The following is a 21,421-nucleotide window of genomic DNA, read 5'->3' as shown; positions in this document are numbered from 1 at the left end:
CTCTTTTTCACTCACCCACCCTTGTCTAGGCCTACCTGTCCTATTTACCTTTAATTTTGCTTTTCGCTTACACCACACCCGTTTCGTTCTCCTGTACTTGTGAATGTGCAGAATCTAGCATGTTTGAACTTTTTAAGCTAATGACATTTCTCTTCTTTCTTATTTAACCTCATTGCCTCTGAGTGCAGATTAGTCTGTTAACACACCAGTCTTTTACTGTCTTGCCTCAGGACATAATGATATATTGCTTGAGTTCTACTCTGTAATAATGTGATCTTGTAACACTACAGAGGTGTACTTTCTATAGGCGCTAACATCAAACGCTGAGAAAAGCCAACATAATGTTTAGTTATTACAAATTTAGCCAATACAAGAGTTACGTAGACACCAGAAAGGGTTAACAAGGTAAATCCTGTATTGTTTCCTTACCAACAATATTAAATTTCCTATTCCCCAAATCCGTTCTCCGTTCCTGTACCACTTTTTGTATAAAGTCTCTCAGAGGTAGGGTACGCGTATCATTTACAGCTACGCTGCCAGGTCACGGGTTCCCAGCTTTACTCGCTTCTGATTGGACAATTGCCTCATGAAATATTTAAAGAAGCACCTGACTGAGTGCTGCCATTGGACGCAGCTAGTGCAGTTATGTAAATGAGCACCTGGTCGTGTTTGCAAGCCCTGAGGGGAAGGGAAAGAGGTCTCAAAAGCTCAGCGCTTATGAGCGCGCGGAGAGAGAAGCACTGATTGAGAAATAAATAAGGACGTCCGTGTCACTTGCGCTCGTGGGATTTAACAGAACATTCCTACTTACAAACCTTTTCAAACGTGGGACGTACAACTTGCTTGCTTTCAGAAACTTTTGGCCAATTCCTTTTTTATTGTGTTTATTCATTTATTGTGTGGCTCTAAGCACAAAATCAGACTATATTTACCCACTAATATAAAAAACAACCTGCCAAAGTGAACTACACGGATTAAAAAGAAGAATCGGGCGATTTCCTACATTTGGAGACGATTTCGCGTTCTGTCAGACTTCTAGGTGAGTGATCAGAAAATAGCCTAGCGTTACTCCGATAATTGTAACTTGTTAGTTTATATAAGTTTTGCAAGTTGTCAGATGTTACTTGTGACTTCCTCATTTTTAGTTAATGCACTGTCGATTCTCGGATTGTCAGTGTTGTTTCGACCGCTGCGTGGAAACGCATTTGCCTTAATTTCCACTAACTTGCATTCTGCGTGAGTTTTTTTAGACTGCACAAATGTGTTAAGTCGTCGCGCGAGTAAACTTAACTGTCTCTGTCTCGTGCATGGCGGCCAAGAGTCTCGGAGTGTGTACGTGAAGAGTTTGGATGTCTGCCACTGTACCGGGAATGCGCTCGGTCTGCTTTGCTGCGGATCGAGTCGTGCTGTTGTTTGTTTGTGAAGTTGTTATTCACACCCACTCGACGAATTTAAATGGCTCCTGTTTATGATACCTGGAACCCGGGTTTAATGCCAACATTCAAATATGAAATAGCTTGAAGGCTATGGTGGTATATTTACCCACCTGTGGCCCCGGCATTACGCGTCAGTTAGCAGTATTTATCGGCTACAGCAATCTTGCTTTTAACTGTAATTGCAGAGCAGTGTAGAAAACACTCCAAAACTGACGAGCCACGGTGTTGTTATCAAACCTAGCTACTATGCTGATTTATGTTTGTTTGCTCTTGCTTGGTGTTTGAACTCATTTAGAGTTTGTAAATATGGTCACATTACGGTTTAGTCACAAATTGTCATTGTCAGCACATGTTTACTACTTGGGTGGTAAAATGAAAGAAAATCCTTGACTTTTTGAGATGGATACAATCTTTCAGAGGGACAAATATTATTTAAAAAAAGCTCTGTTGATATGACTCATAATCTGCCATGCAAAAATGCTGACATGAAATCAATAGGTTAGTCTTACACATTTGTTTATTTATATTTGAATTTGTTGAAAAAATAACCCCTTGAGATGTAGCATCTCATTTTCAATGGGGGTATATATACACACACACACACACACACACACACACAACACAAGTAATAACAATATAACACAAAACAATTTTACAAAAAAAAAAATAGAAGAAAATGCTCAACCTGTTACCCGCACCACCAAACCACAGTTGCGATGCAGAATGAAGATGTGGAATGTTCATGTAGATGAACCCCTCATTTTTAAAAAAAATCTTACATTTCCATTCAAAGTCATAAAAAATCACCACCTTGTAAATATGAGACCCTTCTGCACCAGAGGTGACTTCTGCCCAGTGTGAGACCTTGTGGACGGATCAGCATCAGAAAAGCGACTTTATACTGTGCTTTATGTAGATTCTTGATTCTAGGTTCATTGTAAACATTAGAAATACACCACAATGCCTGTCATGCCAATAAAGCACATTTGAATTGCCTTTTGTATGCGCAAAAGCTATGAAGAGATGCTAATGAATGCACCAAGAAGCTGGAAATGTACCCATCCCCCCATTCCATCTTCTATTTCTCCTCTTTTTGTTTAAAAGGGGTTTGGGACTCGTGAATAAAGGCACAATGAAAAGTGAAATGAATTGTGCTGCGTCACCAAGGGAGGGGACCAAGTGCCAAGAGGGGTACAAAGGAATGTGTGTGTGTGTGTGTAGACATACACACGCTCAGCAAACATCTCTGAGGAAGTTGAAAGCATTGATCTGAGGAATGAGTGTTTTATTGTGAGTTTTGTTTGTGGAGAAATTACCGAAGAAATCTAGGGCATCATACTTGGGAAAATTTGGGTCTATTTAGATACAGAGAAAGAACTATAAATCATTTCCATTGGATTTGTTTTCTTCATGAACATGAAGAAGAAAAAACTTATGAGCGTGTGTGAGGTCGCAATGAAATGTTTTTCATGCATCTTTTAAACCTTTTTGTCTTCACACTCACATTTCTGTAAAGAGCAGGCTAATCTCTGACTAGCGTGTGGTGGGTAAAGAAAAGATGGAGGGATTGAAGGAGAATTAAAAGAGAGGGAGAGACACTGGTGGCATACAAAGTGGAAATGTGCTCTCGGTTGGAATTAACATCAGACGTTTTCTAGTCTTGTTTCATCTATTATATTATCTTTTGACACACCCTATACTTCTCTCTCTCTCTTCAGTTCACATACCTTTTATGCTGTAATTCATCCTCCTGAGTAATGTCTAACTTTATTTCACATTCTGTTCATCTCCTTTCTTCCATCACTGTCTCAGCGCTGTCCCATCTTGATGTTGAAGTTACACATCACTGTGTCTATATCTTCAGTCTCTTTTGACATTAAAGTGCTGTGGGTGTTTGCATGTACATATACATTTATCAAGGCCATAAACGTCAATATATAAACAATTCATATTTGGAAGATCTATAAATCTGTTCATTTATCCAGAAATGGTTTAAAAATGCAATTCATCGATGCACTGGCTTGGATATGCATGAATAACAATTTATTTTGACATTTGTTTTTTGCAGACATAAACTCAGAAATATCAGGGTTATACAATGTCCTAATATTAATGAAGATTGAAACTCTTAAATATTGAATAAAAAAAATAAAAATAAAAAAGAAGTGCGACTTTTTATCTCGCAATTCTGACTTTTTTTCTCGCAATTGCGAGTTTACATCTCGCAATTCTGACTTTATAACACATAATTGCAAGTTTAGATGTCGAAATTCTGACATCTTTTCTCAGTTATCAGGCCAATTCCAAGGGTGAAAAAGGACTTTTTTCCCCCTCAGAGTAGTTGAAATCTCATAATTCTGACTTTATATCATGCATTTCTGACTTTATAACACTCAATTGCGACTTTACATCTAGCAATTCTTACTTTATATCTTGCAATTCTGACTTTATAACATGCAATTGCGACTTTATATCACGCAATTCTTGAGTTTATATCTTGCAATTGTGACTATATCATGCAATTATGACTTTATATCTCGCAATTCTGACTTTATAACACGCAATTGCGACTTTATATCACGCAATTCTGAGTTTATATCTCGCAATTGTGACTATATCATGCAATTCTGCCTTTATATCTCGCAATTCTGACTTTATAACACGCAATTGTGACTATATCAAGCAATTCTGACTTTATATATCGCAATTCTGACTTTATAACACGCAATTGTGACTATATCATGCAATTCTGACTTTATATCTCACAATTCTGAGAAATAAAGTCAGAATTGCGAGATAAAAAGTTGCAATTAACTTTTTTATTTTTCATTCTGTGGCGGAAACAAGCTTCCATACTTAAAGGGTTAGTTCGCCCAAAAATCAAAATGATCCCATAATTTGCTCACTCTCGTGTATATGACTTTCTTCTTTCAGCCAAACACAACTGGAGTTAAATAAAACGTATCCTGGCTCTTCCAAGCTTTATAATGGGAGGGAATAGAGCCTGAATAGAGCTCCAAAAAAGTGCATCCATCCTTCATTAAAGTAATCCATTCGGCTCCAGGGGGCTAATAAAGGCCTTCTGAAGCTAAACGATGCGTTTTTGCAAGAAAAAATATCCATATTCCAATAACAGTCTAAATAAGTCAAATTTCTGCATGATTATGTAATGATTATGGCATGAAGTCATAATGAAAAAACATTTTTTTGGTTTCCCATTTAAAGTCAGAACTTTCATTTAACAAATTGACTTTCCATGTTTACATCTTAGAAATATTAAACCTGATAAGATGTATGAATGAATAAGTGATGTTGGATTTGATGAAGAAACCTCAGCCTTTGTTATTGATTCATCATGCTCCATATTATGTGATGTTCATCTATTTTATGAATCACACATAACCCCGCTGTTGAAGCGTGGATCGTTGAAGAAATCAGTGTTTGTAGATCCTTGGCCTGTGTGAATCACTTTCACATAAGGGTTTCACTGCCTTCATTAATGACTTACTTGAAGGTTCTGTAACCACAACGTGAAACATTACAGCCAGATCTGCACACATCAGCAGGCTTTAAACCAACTTGCTGTTTCAGAACCGCATGGAGAGCGAGTCGACAAACTAAAGTGTTATTCAGACTGATTCATACAGGATCCAACAGAAACTTCCAACACTAAAGTGAACACCCTGTTTATAGTTTTAAAAGAGTGGGAACAACTCATTAGCTTGTCCTCTTGATACATCTTGCAGGTGTATGAACCTAAGAGTAATATGAAAATGTATAAACAGGTTGGAGATTTTTGATTTCGGCATAATAAGTAAAAAACATACATATTCTCGCAACTGCTGTCAGGCTCATTTATTTCTCTTGCAATTACTCATGGCTTCGAGCAAATATAGACAAGCTTTTGAAAGTTGTTTGTGAATACAGGAACATTCAACATCAAAGCTGCAGCTTTTTTTTTATTCGCTTGAATCTCAAGTGCCAAATGAAACACTAGAGGAAAACCATGCATCTCTCACTTCTGCTTTGTAAAACTATAGTAATCCTCCAGACATCAGGCGGATACTGCACCTACAGCTTTGACTTGAGATGTTTTTCTGCATTGGTGATATCTGATTCAAATCATAAGTCCAGATACATCTGGTGCAATCTAACGCTAAGGTTTTGTGCGAGCACTCACAGGTTGGTGGTGTTTTCAGCATAAATCAGTGCTGTTCACATTGCTGAGCTTTACGTTACGCCTTTCCGTTTGACCTGTCCACTCACTTTTTCTTCTTCTCACTTTTGGCTTCTTTTGAAAAATGCCATCCTTTCTTGTCTTTTCCCCGTTTTGAATTACCGTATTATTAACCCTTTATTTAAAAACATTACTCAACTTTCTTTCTATTTTTTTTTTTTTTCATTTTTCTTCAAGGTCCAAAGCCAATCTGCACTTACTCAACAAAAAAGCAGTATCAAACTTTTTCTCTTTGTTTTTTCAATTAACGCTTTTTTTTTCACAAAAATTATGCTTAAAAGCCAATTTCCATGAATCCAGTGCTTGCTTGTGAAACTTTGCTGACTTGATTGGCAATTTGCTACAGATAAAGTCACAATTAAACCACCACAATGGTCGAATAATACGTTTGGCATGAAAAACCAGGGAGCATTTCCTCCAAGTACATTGTTTGAGCCAGCTGATTGCCATCCACATGCTATGTCCACATGCATGTGTTCAGTCTATAGGCGCACAGTTTTTCTTTACAAAGTGACTTCGCCAACTACTGGCCTGGTATGCGTAATCAAAAATACATGTTTCATGTCTATTTTACCTAGACTCTTTGCTAATAGGCACATGTCATCAGTGTGGATGCACTTCACCACTGATTCTTAAGCAGAATAATTGAGCTATTGCTGCTAGCATTTCCTTGTCATGATTGACAGGATTAGATGGAAAAAGTTTCACCCAAACTTTCATTTACACCTCCATTTCAAAGTCATCTTGACATGCAAAAAGAGGTCAGACTCCGATCATATTTTTCCTGAAGTACATTCTGTCATTCCAAAGAATATCTGACCTCACGGATTACTTTTCCTGATAATTGGTAGATCAACACAGATGGTTCTGAGAAAACACATTTCTTATTTTATGAGCTCAAAGATGAGGAAACTGAATAGGATGATGTTCTCTGACTAGTAGTGCATGGGAAAATGGATTTGGCTTTCTGTTCAAATGGTCTGGTAACTGTATTGTGGTGGGAACTGTCAGCTGCGAGTGTTTGATGGGGTGACTAGGTGAATCAAGCAAGTGTACCTGGTGGGTCAATGGTATATAATGTCAGCTGGCCTGGGTGAGCTTTTCGTGTAGAGGAGGCTTAAACCAAGGCTTTAATAATTTGGCCCACCCCAGATAATTCCCGTAAAATATTCTTTTCTTGTAAAGTGACTAACTCTTCCTGTCGTTATTCAACCTTCACTGCCTTTGTTCTCGGTCCTGTTCGTTTCACTCTTCCTCTCTCTGTCTGATTTGTTCTTTTTCCTGTTCATTTAGTAAGCAATTCTGAGTTCCTCTTCCTGTCAGCCGCAAATTCGCAAGTTAACAGTCATCTTGGCAGGACTGCCGAAGGAATAGCTCATCCGTGCGACCGTGGACTGACGCACACCTGAGTCATGATTTAGCATAAAAATGATGTGTCCAAGTATAAACTCACCCCTTCATTCATAATAAAATCCTGCTGCTGTCGGATAGCCAACTTCAGAGTGTGGTCAGACTCTTTGTGTTAAAGAATCATAGGTCACTTGTGCACTGATCTGATGCTTAACGCTCTGATGCTCTTCGCGTCGCTGTCAAAAATGACCAAACAATTTGTTTATTTCAATGAAATGAATGTAATATATTTTAGTTTGATAATATTTTTTATTTTACATTTTGTAATTTTTAGGGGATTTTATGGAACTAAATTATATTTATGATGTAGTTATGATTCATTTATTTGCTTTTTGGTCATATAGACCTTAAACCGTTTTGAATGCTTTTAGAGCAGAGACTCAAGTTTGATCTCTTTTTTTAAAGACGACACTTGACAAATTATCGCTGAAGTGAAAAAAGTTTTAAAAAGTGAACGTTGCACAATTTTACGCTTATTGTTTGAAAAATGTACAAAAATACTATTTTTAATTTTTATATGAAATATATATTTTCAAAAACACATTTTACTCTGAAACTGCTTGAAGATCAAAGCCATTAATCTAAACAAGTTGTGTTCCAAATCGGAGCTCAAAAAAAGTAAGATTTTGTTTGTGCACAGTACCAAAAGTTTCCAGTAATCTCCCATTCATTTCATTTTGACCGTGAGGAACACAAGTGTGACTATATTTTTCAGGACCATTTAACCTTTTCGACTCAGGTCCATGATTTTTTGGTGTTCACATAGCCAAAACCTTTACCAAGTTTTGTACCAATAAAAATTTTTGGTCGAAAATGACAGAAGAACGCCAGAGGTTTAAAGGGAAACATCAAAACAGGCGAGCCGAGTCTCCTCAGCACGAGCATCACTCATCGATTCTTTCTCATGCCAATGTGAACACACGCATTGTGTTAAGTCATTCTCCACAGATTTGGACAGAGTGGTTGGAAACTTTTCATCTGCCTCACTGACTCAACAGCCTTACATATACACGAAGTAGTGAAATGTGACCATCTGCACTGTCATTTAAAACTAGTTGGACACTGTTTTACTCTATTAATGTTATAACAACAACACTATGACGTTGTTATGGTGATGAAATAAGAGTAATGCCATATAATATCCTATACACTTTACTAAAAATTTTAATTGGGATTTGTCAGAGTCTAGAGACCGGGCCTAGCAGTTAGTAAGGGATGTTGAACTGTGGTGTACATTCAGGAGACCCAGGTCTGAATCCAACTTGGCAAATCGCAACATCAAAAAAACAAACAAACAAAAAAAAAACAGTTGGAACAATTGACCTATCATTAAGTCCCACCACCCGTTGTATTTGGAGTGATTTTGGAAAAAAATATTTCCCCTTCCGACAGTCCTAGGTAAAGTCCCGATTATCTTTATGGTTCTACACATTATTTCATCAGATTTTCCCGTGGTGTGAGGTGTGTTAAGAGTGACCCCCCCCATATCGGATTTTTAAAACCTTTTATTGTGGCTCCAGCTTTACTTTTGCAACTTGAAATTTAGACAACATCCCAAAGAAATAAACATAAATTCTCAGTAAAATTTATTATTGCATGAAATAGAATGAATTTTGACATTGTGCATTTTATTTGCTATATATATATATATATTAAGAAATAAAGTAATGGACCAAAATACCACCTAGCAAAAATTTACCATATTTTGGATTATTTAGATTATTCCTATGATTTAAGACTATGCAAACACACAACCTCCATAGCAAAATCTTATTTAAGAGAACATCATTTCCATCCTTTCTCCATTTTGACTTAATTTATGAATCTTATAACCACAAATGTCATTAGGGATGATGATATTGAGATTTGACATGGTGAAAGAAAAACTGTTGGAAAAGAAATGTCAATGGAAAAGAAATAATACACTTTACAATATATATATATATATATATATATAGGGACAGAGAAAGAAAGAGAGATTTTCTTTAAGAAATAAACTAATTTAGCTGTGAATTTCTTTTTTTTTTCTGAGATATGAACCAGATATTTTTTTGAGTGGTTCACTTGTTTGGAACTTTGAAAGTGTATTTAACTTTGATTTCAAGCTTGTCCCAGCCCTTGAGGGGTTAAACAGTGCAGATGGAGGTGAAAGTCAGGGATGATGTGACACCACACGTACTGAAATGCTTCAAGGAGTTTGCCCTACGGTTGTGTGGGTTATAGACTCTAAAACACATTTGTGAGATTTGCTTTATCAGCAGGTCTAATACTGGCAGTTCTTGATGTGTTTGTGTGTGTGAACTTGCTTCAGGCCAGCCAGTTAAAACTTTGTCACTGAGGGTTTTGTTAAATGGAGCTGAACTGACGAATTTGCTGTGTGAAACTCCCCTGAGCAGAATCACACCCAGAGTGACCTCAGCTGTGTCAACCTGAGTAATGAGCCTCATTGTTACTGTATAAGGTATAGGGGGGTTCTGATTGACTTTTGATGTATGCAATGAGTCATTTGAGTGTTTAAGATCTTCATCTGTTTAAACTGAACACAGTATATGGGGCTTCATTCCAGAGCGTTTCCTATAGGCCTCCCACTGGACCAGATCCGAGGAGGTTGAGCTCATTCACTCCAGCAGGGAGACCCAAAGCTAATGCTGCTATATCGAAAATATTTAGTCTTTGCAGAACATAAAATGAGAGTTATAGGGGAAAGTGAAAGATCAGATCAAACTGAACATATAAACTTGCACTACCTTTGAGTTTACAGCTAGACTCATTTCCTGAGTTTTATATTATTCTGATGAGTTTTTTTCCTTCGCCTGCAGGAGTGCTTTTTTTTGTCACTGCCAATACCAAGCCATGCGTATTTTTTTTTTACGGGCAATTAAACCGTTTGACACATTTCTGTATTAATGAAAATGGGATGATTTAGCCATTTTTTAAACTTTCATATTGACAAACAGCACGTCATTACATCATTCTCAGCATTATATCAAAGGCAAGTCAGTTCATGTGGTTGTGTTTGAAATTGCCCTGGAATGAGGATTTCAAGCCATGCAAGTACAGTACAGCTCTTACCTTTAATGTGGAAATAGTTCTGCATAAGTGTTTATCAAAATTACTTTTTGATTAAAAAAATATCAAATCAGAAATAAAAAAGATCAACATTGAATCATACATTTCATAAGCTCAAATAATGCCAATAAAAAAAAAACACAATTAGTTCTTAACTAAGGGGACATTTTTACACGATAGCGATATGCTTAAAGCGGAGATGTTTATCCTTTGAGTTTTCCCCTACAGACGACACCATTGTTAAACACACGGATCTGCGAAAAATACTGAGAACCCTGTATTCTGCTGCCAGCCCATTAGATGACGATGAAACACTATAGACTCAACATGTAACACGCATGTGCATGACGTCATAGTCTTCACTGATTCACGTCTTTGTTGTTTACACGGAGAACGTTTTCAATAACTTGCACTTTGAAACACGATTTCTAAAGTTTGTGGTTTCAGGAATTCAAAACGCTGTTATGATGTAAACGAACGGCTAAAACACATAAGTTTTACGTTTTTAGTTTGAAATGAAAAATTAATTACACAAGCTTTCCTTTAAAGTTCGTTTTAAATGAAGTTTTGATTGTCTTCTGATGAGCATACTTATTATGTTGACTAACATTCTAAATCATATATAAAATAGGCCTACTTGATTATAATTTTAACTGTACAATGATATTCAATATTGCATTTAAAGTTCATATTGTGAATTCACAAAGTTAGTTGCAATTTAGTACATTTAAAGTATTATTTTAAATGTACTAAATTGCAACGGCATTACAAATGTGTTATTACAAATACATTTAAATGACATGCCAATTTCAATAGAAATTACATTTAAAGGGATACTCCACTTTTTTTTTGGAAATAGGCTCATTTTACAACGCCCCCAGAGTTAAACTGTTGAGTTTTGGCGTTTTTGAATCCGTTCAGCCGATCTGGCCGTACCACTTTTAGCATAGCTTAGCATACATCATTGAAGTGCACAAGACCATTAGCATTTCTCCCAAAAGAATGACCAAAGTGTTTCGATATTTTTCCTTTTTAAAACTTGACTCTTCTAGTTACATCGTGCACTAAGACAGACGGAAAATGTAAAGTAGCGATTTTCTAGCCTGATATGACTAGGAACCAGTGTTGTAGTACTCGAGACTCGGACTCGTCTCGGACTCGGTCTCGAGACCATATTTTAATTAGTCTCGCGTAGCCAGACCTTCAGACTGACGGCTGAAGGTCTGGAATTCATAGCAGCTTTCTTTGGCCAAGGCCCGCCCATAAGGCCGTTTGACCGACATGTCAAACAACCAATTACAGTTCGTTTCATTCAGCGTCACGTTTCGCGGCGTGGAAATGTCCCCACAACATCAGACCGGCGTGCAACAAGTCAGTCAGACTCAGCAGCAGTCACCGGAGGCGCTCGTTAACAACGGTCCGCGTTATTAAATTCACCCACAAACTCGCGCTCATGTCCATCTTATGCCCGCTTTGTCACACGGCCAGTTCAACCTCGTATAAATCAGGTTATGTGTGTAAATCACGTGCTCACGAGCGCTCACTCAGACACACTGTACCCGGCGCTGCTCGTGCGTCACAGTTATGTTCATAAAGCGCTCCCCGTTCACAGTTACCGGCTCGTCTCATTCAAAACAGCCAGCTGTAACGTTAGCTGTCAGCGAGCCGCCGCACATTGAATTCTCGCAGTCAAACGTTTGACTCTGCAGTATCTTATGCACCTTATAATCCAGTGTGCGCATATATGAATACTGAATCGGCCAGCTGCGATGTCAGCGTCTGTTGTTTCATGTTTGCCCACAAACGCGGCTGATATCCCCTTCGCAATTAAGTACTTCACTTGATTTTCCATAATCGATAGGAGGGGACATACAACTACGTTTAGCTGATCTTGATTAATGCTCATTGTCACTCATAAACTCAACAGTTTTTCTTCCGCAATCACACTTCTGCGCTTTGTTTCCCGGCGGACCGAAAATAAACGCGACACTGACGCCCCCCGGAAATCCGATAAAATTCAACCAATCAGATGACGACTTCGACATTCCTGAAGTGTTTCCAGTTAAGTGTACCATATGCATCAGACGTTTAGCCAACGTTCCGTGGGCGTGACGTCTGAGGCTGAGACAATAGGTGTTTCTCAATGTCAAGGATACTTCCTTGGCAGGACGGGTCCTTCCAAGTCATTTCCTTCAGAGGCTAGGCAAGGGTCCTCTTTAGCATTCGGAGAACATGCAAATGGAACAGGCTAGCAAGTGCACGTCATTGCGTCATCGCAAAAATCATAGTGCTGGTGTACTGCACTGTTTAAATACACTTGACAGTCGTTATTTTTTTCTTGTCAGTCCTCATAGAAATAAATAAATAAAGTATAAGGGATAATGTATAACCAGACAGTTGTTTTAGTGAACACAACCCCGCAAACTCTAAAGCAGAGGGATCTTGATCAGCCTGAAGGGGTTATTCGCAACCGCCTCGCTATTTTCCCAGTTATAACATACCTACCAAATAAATCAATAATTTAACACTAAATATTTATTTAAAAACGAGTTTATTCTTTCAAAAACGATTATTACCGGAGTGAACAGAACTACCTCCATAGCAACATAATCTAGCTGTTAAAACATGCAATTGTAAAATATGTGACCAACAAAAAAAGGCTATAACGTTATATGAAGTAAAAATTAAAAAGTTATAATCACTAGTAAAAGGGAACAGCTTTAAATCCCCTCAGCAAATTTGAGCCGATATGTTAAATAGTTTAACAAACATTAAATAAATGGCTAAACTGAAATAATACTTTCTTACATTTGAAAGCATATTGCCGTTATCACTCCGACTCCGCTAACGGTCGACATTTTTTAGTTTTTGAACAAGACAGCAAAGCTGCGCATAGGATTGTGGGTGATTTAAGAGCGCGAAGGCTACACATATGCATCCTTTCCTGTGTATGGGATATTTTCCGAACGAAGGACTCAGTCCTTGGTTGAAATTCTGAGGATCCTCGACATTGGAACAGTCCTTCGACGGACGTCGATGACGTAGCATCCTCGAAATTCCGGCTTCCGAGGATCCTTCCTTGACATTGAGAAACGCCTTATATTTTAATGGTCTTGGTCTTGTCATGGACTCGTGTCCATTTGGACTCGGAATTGACTCGTACTCGAACATTTTTTTTTTAGGACTCAGAATTATTCCCGAGTCCACTCGAGTTCAATTAAAAATATTTTTCATGATTATTAATGTATATGTTAATAAAATATTTCTTTAAATTGATTGACACGCCCAGTGATTGGTGATTTTCTAGTGCGCAACTGCGCATGACAAATTGTAATAAAATTACTTTTAACACCACCTACTATGTGGCCTTTTTACCCTAAACTGATGATCATATTCAGTAAAAAAAAAAAAAAAAAAAAAAAAAGGATTTCTCTAAGTAAATAGAAGTAAATTATGTAATCAACCCTCACTGGTCTCGGTCTCGACTCGGACTCGACTGTCTCTGGTCTCGGACTTGACTCGGACTCGACTCTCTATGGACTCGGTCTTGACTCGGACTCGACTCTCTCTGGTCTCGGTGTCGACTCGGACTCGAGTGAGGTGGTCTCGACTACAACACTGCTAGGAACTATACTCTCATTCAGGGACGTGCACAGGGGGGTTGCTCAGGTTGCCCGGGCAACTGCCCATATGCCCTTCTCGACTCAGGTTGCCCTTCCGAGGAAAAAAAAAATCGTACAATGGATGTAAAATTTCACGTAGGCCTAGACAAAAAAATAATATAAAAATCGCAAAGCCTCATTTACTTCCATTCGGGCACTGAAAGGGAAAGTCAAACTGTTTACGTGGCTGCAGCGCCTCACGCGACCATAGACTGCACGCGACCGGTGCGGTAAGGCACCGCAAATTACTCAGGCCGCGCCTCCATCTCGTGTCGCGCGCTAATTAATGTGTACGAAGTCCATGACAAAATGAAGCAAAACTATCCTTCTCGTCACGAAAAGAGGAAGAAGAAAAACATGAGAGTGAATTGCGGGAACAGCAGTCAGGTAAACTTGTGTTCTCTCCTCTCTAGTTTGATGTCAGCAAAGTTTGATGGTTTTTGGTCTTGCTAACCTATCTGGGCAGGCAGTGCATCTCTTGCATCACTTTTTGCCTGACAAAAGTGAGAGTAAAATACCATTATTTATTACGTTTTGTTTTTTATAAACGACAAAGTGCAACAACAGTGTTTGTTTACTACAGCTCGGAAAACATAACCGCGTCGCGTGTGTTGCGTTCATATGCGCGTGCACGAAATGAAACTCGCATTTTTCAAGCAGAAATGTGGAGACCAGAAATACTGTACAATACGTGAATGATGGCACTCCCAATCAAAGTACACATTATAAAGACACTGATTATCTAGTCTCAGTGTAGTTAAAAACTCTAAACAACTGCACTAATTATGCAAGAAACCAATGTATTGGCAATTTGACATTGATTGACTATTGATTTATAGGCTATATTGAATTTAAAATGATGATTAGCTGGACATTCTGGTCAATATGAATGCAAATCCCTCAGTATATAACAATAAATCAAGATTTGCTTCAACATGCATAAAAAAAATAAATGAATAAAAATCATAGGCTACTGATTCCGAAAAATACCCTGGCTGTAGAGAGAACCAAAGTTAATCCCAAAAGCCAAAGTTCAGGGTTGTACTTTATTATTTTCTTCTTATTTATGTTTACGTTAATATTCACTTGTTATCTTAACATTCTATAAAAATGCTTTATTCAGTAAATATTGTTTGTTTGAACCTCATTCTGTTCTGTATTGTTGTACTTGTTCTTTGACTGTTTTGTTTAAAGGAGGGAGGATTGTATTGGGCGGTATTGAGTGGCAATGGCAAATGGTTTACATGGCTCACGGCATCACAGATCAGGTAGAGGGCCCCATAGCAGAATTTTGCTTAGGGCCCCAGGGGGAGGTCAGGATTGGCAAAAAAAGATTGTATTTTTTCCCGAAATCTAAGCGTTTTTTCTTTTTTTGAGTTTTTCCATTCAATCCAGATTATTTCTTTTCAAATAAATAAATAAATAATAATAATTTAAAAAAAACAATAAACAACAATATGAGGAACTCTTTTGCTCATTTGTCTCATCTCTGACATTTTGCAATCTTTATAAATAATAATAAGACCATAAGATGAGGCATTGCGTTTGGACATAAACACGGCCAGATAAGGCAATGGGCTATATGCACGCATAAGTTCCGCATTTGACGTAAGGATGCTCGTCCATTTCCGGTTGTGTAGATTTAAGCGGAGGAGAACCGAGGAAAACGGGATTATGGCAGAGTCTTCAAAATTTACTGTCCTCCCGTCTTTGAAACGAAACGTACACACGTTTGGATGTAATTTTATATATAGTTATATTTATTTAATATAATTTTAAAAAGAAGCATAAACACAACGAGGGGTGTCTGTTTTATCTGTTTTTGTGACTAACGTTTCATTAGTATAACCATGGAGTATAAAATTCAATATAAATTCTCGGTATTGCATTGGACTCTATGATCGGCGGAAGTTATCGAGCATCCCTAATGCTTCACCGGAAATACCGCCGTGCATAGAGCCCATTTGGAAGGTGACAAATTCAACTGAATATATTCCTTCATATAGCCCGTGAGGGGGAGGGGGGGTGCCCTTTTTTCAGGTCAGAGCAACTGCCCCTCAAAATTCCTGTGCACGTCCCTGCTCTCATTCCTGCGTAATAATCAGGAAACTTCACTGCCGTACCATGAGTGAGTAAAACTGAGTTTTCAACAGTTTAACTCTGGGGGAGTTGTAAAATTAGCATATTTCCAAAAAAAGTGGAGTATCTCTTTAAAGTATATTTTACTTTACCATATTTCTGGAACGTTTTGTCTGTTTAGTTTCATTTTCATTGACTTGAGTATTCTTTGTTTCCCGGCTGTCTTTAGTTACCATAGACATTCATGCAGCCAATACACCTGTCCGTCATTTAGTTCCTCCTTATTCAGTTCATGGTCGGGTATTGTTCGTGTGTTACACTTATCGTTTGTTCATAACCTTTGGATCTACCTGTGTTTGTTTTATTGAATAAAGACTTGTTATTTGAACCTTTAGGAATCTTAGTCCTCTTCATCATCAGACTACTATGTTACAATTTAAAATACCATAGAATTATGAAATTAAATAAAGATGTACTTACATGGGTCAGAAAGGCATTCTAAAGTTCATCTAACTGCATTAAATTTAAATGCCCAAAAACATTAGATTCCATTTACATTTGGTATATCATTTATTTACTCAAGATTTTATTTTATTTGATCAAGGTTTTGTTTATAAAGTTTGACTTTAATGACGTAATGTTGCAGCTTAACAATAAAGTTACCAGCCAACTGGTGACTAACTTTCTTTTGTTCCCAAAGTCAATTATTTATTTGAATATGGCGAGATATGAGATATGAATATCCCTCTCTCTCTCTCTCTCTCTCTCTCTCTCTCTCTCTCTCTCAATCTTTGGATTCGGTTAATTAAAATTGTTGATGGGTTGCTAAGGTTACGCAACAGTGATTGCACTTATTGTCAACAGACGTGAGAGGATTCACAATGCCAACTGTAATAAACTCAAACTTGGGTTACAATAGCGAATTATTTGGCACATAAACTGATATCCCTTTCTTTCTGTTTTCCCTGGGTTTGGAAACACTTGCAGTCTGTGTATGTTGGCCACCGCCTGTCTCAAGCTCAGGACAGCTGCACTGGCTGCTGCGGACACACACACAGAGACACACACACACACACACACACAGAGACAGTATGTTGAATATGACATGCACACACTAATGCACAGTCCATTAAGCTGGGTCTATTACATGCACGCCTCGTCTACACCTCTTTTCCACACCTCCTTTCAGATTCTCCTACTCTGTTTGTCCTTGTGTCTGCACAGCTGTGCATCAGCTGTCTGTCTCTCACAGACCCCAGAAGCAGCGCTGTCACTCCGCACGGGGACAGCTGCCACCTCACACACACACTCACAGAGACCCCTCATTCCATGGATTTGTGGGACGCGCCGCTGTGAAAAACACATATACAAACACAAATCACATTTACTGAGACCATGTTGTGATGGGGATGAAATAACTGTAATGCCAGATGATGCTGGAATAACAGCATGAGTGATGTGTGAAAAAACTGTATTGCTACAGTTAAAAAAATGTGTAGGCGGTAAGATGTTTACAAATGTTTTTTTAAAGACTTACGCTCACCAAGGCTGCATTTATTTGATCAAAAATACAGTGAAAACAGCAATATTGTTACAATTTTGAAATAACTTTTTCCTATTTTATAATATTTTAAATGTAATTTATTCCTGTGATGGCAAAGCTGAATTTTCAGCATCATTACTCCAGTCTTCAGTGTCACATGATCTTTCAGAAATCATTCTAATATGCTTATCAATGTTGAAAACAGTTGTGCTGCTTAAAGGGGTCATGAACTGGCTTTTTAAATTTTATTATATTGTTGTCTGAGGTCAACTTATGACGTTCGCTTGGTTTTCGCATTCAAAAACATCAAAATAAATAAGTAATAGGCTATTTTGTACCCTAGTTTTGAGCCTAGCTGAAAACCGCTTTGTTTTTATGGGTGTCTCGCACTGAAGACTTGGAAATAAACGCCCACTGCTGTGAGTGGATAACAGTTTTGCATATTATAATGAGTTCTATAATGGTGTTCTGAAAACGTCCAATGTCGTAAAATGGCAAACGGATTCGCCCCAGAGTCCGTGTGTTGCACCATTCCTGTCAGATCCAATATAGACGGCACAGCACCATTCTTTACTCTTAATCGGTCTGCAAATCCAGTCTTGTTTACAAAACAATCCTCATTGAAATGAAGCGAACAGACGACAATGTTTTACCCTCATCAGCTGGAACTTCATTAAAAATAAAGTTTAACCATGGAACTATTGGAATCCAGAGGCAGAAGCATATGCAGCGACTGTCTTCTTCCACAACCAGGCGCTGCACAATATTTTGTATTGCTCGGTAACTGGATCCGGTTTGTCATCACGAGGTAGGGATCTATGTTATTTCGCTATGCGTGTAATGCGCGAATCGGTGGGCGGGGCTAGACCGGCTGTGTTGAAGTAGGCATTGATCTTCTTCTGCGGGGGTGGTGTTTCATCCTCTTTGACGTCATAGTTCCCCACTTTGAAAAACGAGTCGTTTGCTGAGGCTGGTGTCAATAAAAGCTTTTATTGGACTTAACAAGGACGTTTTCAGTTCTGAAACTTACAGGATATTCTTATAATATGATGACCTCTTAGATGTCAAAAGCTTGAGGAAAATTTGATTTCTCAGTTCATCATCCCTTTAAAATTTTGTGAAAACCTTGATAATCTTTTGATTCTTTGAGTAATAGACAGTTCAAAAGAACCGCATTTATTTGAAATATAAATCTTTTGCAACATTATAAATGACTTTACTGTCTTTACTTTATATGACTTTACTTTATATTCACTTTAATGCAGTATTAACTTCTTCAAAAAAACACAAACTTAGCAACTTGAGTGTATACATTAGGTTGAGCTGTGTTGCACTTTAAAGATTTTTCTCCTATATTTTTGTTGTGGTGGTGGTGGTTTTTAAATGTACTAAAAGAACCTTTACATGCAAACACAAATCCCATACTCACAGAAGGGGTGATGTTAATGGAAAAGATGGCGTGTGTAGTTTCTTTTTCTACATGTGGCTTTTGGAATGACAGTATGCTGTGTTTGGGAGAGTTTCTAAGACTTGATGGACCACCAGGGTAAATGAAGTGATATCAAGTGCTTAAAATCCAACTGACTTCATCAAGTGTTGATCAGTGGAGATTCCCCTCATTACACGCTATGACATCATATTCATAACTGACGGAGATCAAATTTCAGCCCAAATCAATTAATAGTCATTTCCACCAAAACAAGAACCAATTAGAACAACATCTTAAAAAAACATTGCTCAGAATTACTAGCCAGGTTTTCCTATTATTAAATAATATGAATAAAAAACAACGTAATAATCATTTTCTCTCCCTTTCTCTCATCCTTAGGTATGTCTGTTGAAGATAGCTCAACTCTGGACAGGTAACCAGGTGTCACTGTTGCAATGGCAACAAAGATGCTGTCGTTGTTGCCTCCCCTCCTCGTGGTCGTCCTTGTTTCCTGGACATCAGCACAGGACTTGGATTGGCATTTTGACTCTGGTAAGAATGCTCTTAGTTGTCATAAATCACAGCTAATGTGAGAAACACCCATTCTCAGTTTATTGAACTGGGGTTTTGTGGTCAGACCGTTCAGACCCTGAGGATGTGTGGATCCTCACAAAGTCGTAAAGTCAAATTTCCTATATTCAGTCTTCTTGTGTCTTTATTCTTTTCTAGTTCACAGTCTTCATCTTTTCTGTTGGTTGGGGTTTCTAATGTGTTTTTAATGCCCATGAAATGTGATTAAAAGCCATTCTATTCAAGCCCAGTCCCTGAATTAAGACATATGATCCATGTGTAAGGGCTGCAGTGTTTTTCTCCATGATCAGTTGCTGATAGTTAATCATATAATAAGCTGGAACGTCTGCATGTACAGCTTGCCAGAGACTGAGAGAGGGAAGGAGGGGTGAAGCAAGGAGAAATAGTTGGGGGAATTCACTTAAATGTAATGAATACTGATAGAGTAGGTTTTTTAGCATACACTACATACATTTATGTACTGTTATAACATTGTTTTTCTAACATTTTTCACACACACCATCATCCAGACGACCAGACCCCCTAAAATTGGTGAATTTGCCCTAGCGCAGCTATTATTTTGGTTGAAATAATGTGTTTTCACAGGAGAGAGAGATGAACGTGGAGGTGCAAATAGATCAGGAGCACAAAATGACTGTATTCGTGTCACCAAGACCGGCGTTCGGTGTCGAAACTAGAGAGCATCTGCTTATAATCTTAAATGACTGTAAAACGCAGCTCTCATCTGCTCTGTATTAGCTGGAGGTGTGTGATAGACTCATGGAGAGAGAAAGAGAGTTTGGATGAGAGAAAGCATTTTATTGGCAGCAGGTTGATGATGTAATGAAACAGGCACCTGTCCACTGTATGTGCGCGTGTGTGTGTGTGTGTGTGTGTTTGTGTGTGAGTGAGTGAGGGTCTCACTGGCTGGGCAGGGTTTGTTTTCCAGCCTCTGCATTCTTATCTCATGACTCACTCTACAGCAACTGAGTACGTCCCCCCCAAAACCTCACCCATCACCCACCACCCACCGTTTCAACAGACACACTGACAGGCACACCCTCTGAACTGACACACAAACTGACATGTGATCCGTGCGGATGATTTCAACACTGTGTTTGTGCCAGTGTTTTTCTCTACTGTCCTCATTTCATCTCCTAATTTCTTTTTGTCTGCTCCCTGCACTACATCTGTGAGACATTGCTGAAGCAATTCCAACAATGCAGCAATGCTGTTTTGGTATCTTTGTGAGAATTTGACATTGTGCCGTATATGGGACTTCATTTGCTTATAGCGTGAGGACAAAATGCCCCAAGGACTTCTGATAAAAAATCTGATAAAAAAAAGTTAGCATGTTAAAACAAGTTTTGCACACTGAAATTCCTAGTGTTTTATTAGTAAATGTCGGAGAAAGACCCTCTTTATTTTTTTATTCTTTTTAGTTTATTCAAAAATTGAACACAGAATGGAACTAAAGTTGTCTATTGTTTTGTGACACTGTCATTCATAAACAATGTTAAACAAAAGCCTATAGTTATTATTTTTTTTCCTTCCTAAAAAGGAACTGAATTGTTAACTACAAAATACCACTTTAAATGAATTTAAATATTTTAATCCACTAACTCAGAGGAGTTTCAAACTTTTTGACGACAGGGACCCCAAAACATGATTGAACCCCCTCCTAAGATATAGTGGAAAATTGCTATTCAATAATATTGTAAGGGTCCTTTACTCTGTTACTACATGTCAGAAATAATAATTTGAGAAATTAGGTCTTAAAAATATTGGTATATTTCATTTATGTCTTAGGTTAGCATGTTAGCTTTGTGTAAAATATTAACATTTTGCAAAATCTGTTTTCTTTCAAATTTCTAGTTGGACCCTCAAGCATTTCGTTTTGGAATCCCCCGTTTGAAAACCTCTCAGCTCTGACACAATTTATTTGATTTGATTGATTGATTGATTGGTGGATGGATGGATGGATGG

At 38.0% G+C, this 21,421-nt stretch overlaps 1 protein-coding gene across 3 annotated transcripts in view; it reads left to right on the top strand.

Annotated features, from left to right (window-relative positions):
• Positions 1 to 682: 682 nt before the first annotated feature.
• ddr1 (discoidin domain receptor tyrosine kinase 1) overlaps positions 683 to 21,421 on the top strand; it is a 41,245-nt gene continuing 20,506 nt past the window's right edge. Inside the window, exons 1-2 of one of the 3 annotated variants that reach the window (XM_089117620.1) lie at positions 683 to 1,039; positions 19,265 to 19,417. In XM_089117620.1, the coding sequence (XP_088973746.1) occupies positions 19,321 to 19,417 (97 nt within the window). In that variant the 5' untranslated portion in view covers positions 683 to 1,039; positions 19,265 to 19,320. The remainder of the gene's footprint in view (positions 1,040 to 19,264; positions 19,418 to 21,421) is intronic. The other 2 variants (XM_089117618.1, XM_089117619.1) reach the window with 2 other exon arrangements.

Source organism: Pimephales promelas, chromosome 12 (assembly GCF_988280905.1).
Source record: "Pimephales promelas chromosome 12, fPimPro1.hap1.1, whole genome shotgun sequence".
NCBI lineage: Eukaryota > Metazoa > Chordata > Actinopteri > Cypriniformes > Leuciscidae > Pimephales > Pimephales promelas.
Note: the sequence above shows the minus strand (reverse complement) of the source record. Positions and strands in the feature narration are given on the sequence as shown.